The sequence below is a fragment of the Pundamilia nyererei genome, unplaced genomic scaffold, assembly GCF_000239375.1.
Source record: "Pundamilia nyererei isolate P.nyererei 1_Seehausen unplaced genomic scaffold, PunNye1.0 scaffold00057, whole genome shotgun sequence".
NCBI lineage: Eukaryota > Metazoa > Chordata > Actinopteri > Cichliformes > Cichlidae > Pundamilia > Pundamilia nyererei.
Window position 1 is genome coordinate 591,990 of NW_005187458.1, and position 3,364 is coordinate 595,353.

Genomic DNA, 3,364 nt, shown 5'->3' on the forward strand with positions numbered 1-3,364 from the left:
GGGGGGGGGGGGGGGGGTGTTCTGAGTGTTTCCTCTCTGCATGAGTCTGACCCTTTACATGTGACTTCACTTTGGAAAAACAGTTTTCACATTTTGGCAGCATAAGAAAAGGGAGCAGACTTCTGGGTGAGGGGACATGTAGTGTTTCTCCTGCTGTCAGAATTAGTCCAGGTTTCATCCCAGCTGCTGTTTGTATTTCTGAATGACTCACGTGCTGTGTCTTCATCTCTGCTGCAAATCTGCTCTTTCCTTTTAATGTCAGCTCTTTTTTCATGTTCCCCTGCAGCTCCCTCAGGCTATTCCATGGGAAAAGAAACTTTTCCTGAGGCCCTGGGAGAAATCCAACTATTTTAGGAAAACACGTCACTGCTTTGAGCTGCAGCCCAGAAACTCTCCCTGATCCCCCCCCCACACACACACACACACAAACATGCACCCCTCCTCTGGACTTGTTGCACACGCAGTGTTTACCTTCCATGCTGTCACTGCTCTCTCATTATAATAATAATAATTATTGTTGCTGTTGTTGTTATTGTTTCCTGTTTATTGTTGTTTCATGCACACACATCACAGACTCGCAGGTCGTGCACAACTTGTGGATGGGGGAGCTGCTGTGGAAACGTCAGCGCGGGTTTGTGTGGAGCGGCTGCAGCGTGACATTGCAGAGCCTGTCTGTGTCTGCCCGTTCACGCCACCTGACAGGAGTGAGAGGGCGGGAGGAGGACGCATCACGGATCCACAGGTATTCGTTCGACTGCAAATTCTGAATGAAAAAGCGGATTTTTTTGCCTGAAATTTGAGCATTTTGCATGAAAAGTCTCGCGCTCTTTGTCTCCAAACGTCTTCGCTGTGACTGCATGCGTGCTGTTTCAAACGTGACATCACGTCAAGGAATACACGGCAGCCCCTGTGATAACCTTGAGCCCGCGCCGCGCAGGACACAACAGGTTCGTTACGCACGCAAACTCTCTCAGAATCCCGCATCTCTGCGGTGTTCCCGGAGATCTGTGCCCCTCTCGCATTCAGCATGTGCGCGTGTTTGTTTCCCCCTCCGTGACGGAGCGTGCACACACACACGTCAGCTCGGGGAGGGCAAAGTCTGCTTAAAATGCTGCGAGTGTGACGGCTGAATCCAGAGCACAGCGCCGCGCGGACGGACAGGTGAGCGCGGGGGGCGCAGAAGGACACGCGGAGGCTCGGCGGAGGATCAGAGAGCCCCGAGGAGCGCGCGGGGATCATGACGGTGGTGCCCGCGGAGAACCTGGACGAGACCGTAGCGCTGGCCGCTCTGTCGGCACAGGACGCGTGCGAGCCGGAGCGCGCGGACAGCCAGGACTGCTGCGAACGCGTGGTCATCAACATCTCCGGGCTGCGCTTCGAGACGCAGCTGAAGACGCTCGCGCAGTTTCCCGCCACGCTGCTGGGAGACCCGCGGAAGAGGATGCGCTTCTTCGACCCGCTGAGGAACGAGTACTTCTTCGACCGGAACCGGCCCAGCTTCGACGCCATCCTCTACTACTACCAGTCCGGGGGCCGGCTCCGGAGACCCGTCAACGTGCCGGTGGACATCTTCATGGAGGAGATCAAGTTCTACGAGCTTGGAGAGGAGGTGATCGAGAATTTTAAGGATGACGAGGGCTTCATTAAGGAGGAGGAGCGCCCGCTGCCCGAGAACGAGTTTCAGCGGCAGGTCTGGCTCCTGTTCGAGTACCCAGAGAGCTCCGGACCCGCCAGGGGCATCGCCATCGTCTCGGTCCTGGTCATTCTCATCTCCATCGTGATCTTCTGCATGGAGACGTTACCGGAGTTCCGCGAGGAGGCCAGGACGTTTGACGAGCACCTGGCAGCGAACGGAACAGTGCGCGCAAAGAAACCGAACCCTTTCACGGACCCGTTCTTCATCGTAGAGACGCTTTGCATCATCTGGTTTTCATTCGAGCTGCTGGTTAGGTTCCTCGCATGCCCCAGCAAGGCCGCCTTCTTCAAGAACATCATGAACACCATCGACATCGTGGCCATCATGCCCTACTTCATCACGCTGGGACTGGAGCTCGCGGAGCACCAAGGGAACGGCCAGCAGGCCATGTCTCTGGCCATCCTCAGGGTCATCCGCCTGGTACGGGTCTTCCGCATCTTCAAACTGTCCAGACACTCCAAAGGACTGCAGATTCTCGGGAAGACGCTGCAGGCCAGCATGCGTGAGCTCGGACTGCTTATCTTCTTCCTCTTCATCGGAGTCATCCTCTTCTCCAGCGCTGTGTACTTCGCGGAGACCGACGACCCGCACTCGGGCTTCAGCAGCATCCCGGACGCGTTCTGGTGGGCTGTGGTCTCCATGACGACGGTGGGCTACGGGGACATGTGCCCGGTCACCATTGGGGGGAAGATCGTGGGCTCTTTGTGCGCTATCGCCGGCGTGCTGACCATCGCGCTGCCGGTCCCCGTCATCGTGTCCAACTTCAACTACTTCTACCACCGGGAGACGGAGCATGAGGAGCAGTTCCAGTACACGCACGTGACCTGCGGACAGCAACAGCCGGCTTTCGGAGAATTCAGGAAGAGCGACAGCAGGTCGAGCCTGTCCAAGTCCGAGTTTCTGGGCAGCGAGGACGCGGACTCCATTAAATACACCAACTGCAGCCCGCACAAAGCCCACAGCGGCAAACTCACCGACGTCTGAGCCGCAGCATCACGCGCCCTGCTGTGACTGCACACCGGAGAGCTCCTTTTTTCTGCCATCCAAGACTCACGGAGAGGACCCACGTTTACCCCCGAAACCGTCTTCCATCACGCGCGCCACGAGCGGACAAACAGAAGCTTAGAAGTGATGAAAGAGCCAGCGGCAGCACTTTATCCAGACATTTGATTATTAACGTTTATGTAGTGGAGCTGGTGACACACACACACACACACACACACACACACACACACACACACACACACACACACACACACACACACACACACACACCTGTTAAAGCTCGGGGTGGATCAGATGATGCTTGTTGGAAAAAGCCGTTAATCTAAATTTAAAGTCCGTCCCTGACACCCTGTTTGATCAGAATGTTCGTTATTACTAAAACAAACAACAACAAACAGAAACAAACAATCAGGCTTCTGTGGGGAAAACTCCGAGCACGTGCTCCTTGTTATTGCCACGCAGACTGTGTGAGCGTTATGAAATCAACCTCAGTTTCTCCAATCCAACAGCACCGCTGTGTGGACGAGCCGAGGCCCTGCGTGTCTCTCTGTGGATGCAGTTTCTATAGCAACCTTCCAGACTTTTCTATATTGTCTGCCACAGGATGAAAACACGCGGGCTGAGACCGCATAGGCCACAAAACCACCATGTTGTGGAAAAGCC

The 3,364-nt window shown here is 55.4% G+C and overlaps 1 protein-coding gene across 1 annotated transcript; it reads left to right on the forward strand.

Annotated features, from left to right (window-relative positions):
* The first annotated feature begins 529 nt into the window (after positions 1–529).
* On the forward strand, positions 530–3,343 carry LOC102202486 (shaker-related potassium channel tsha2). The gene has a single exon (XM_005734161.2). It carries the CDS (start codon positions 1,238–1,240, stop codon positions 2,678–2,680), a length of 1,443 nt encoding a protein of 480 aa, XP_005734218.1. The 5' UTR covers positions 530–1,237; the 3' UTR covers positions 2,681–3,343.
* Positions 3,344–3,364: the final 21 nt, after the last annotated feature.

Excerpts from the sequence above, each read along its gene's own strand:
- LOC102202486 (XM_005734161.2), top strand. The coding sequence starts at position 1,238 with ATGACGGTGGTGCCCGCGGAGAACCTGGACGAGACCGTAGCGCTGGCC.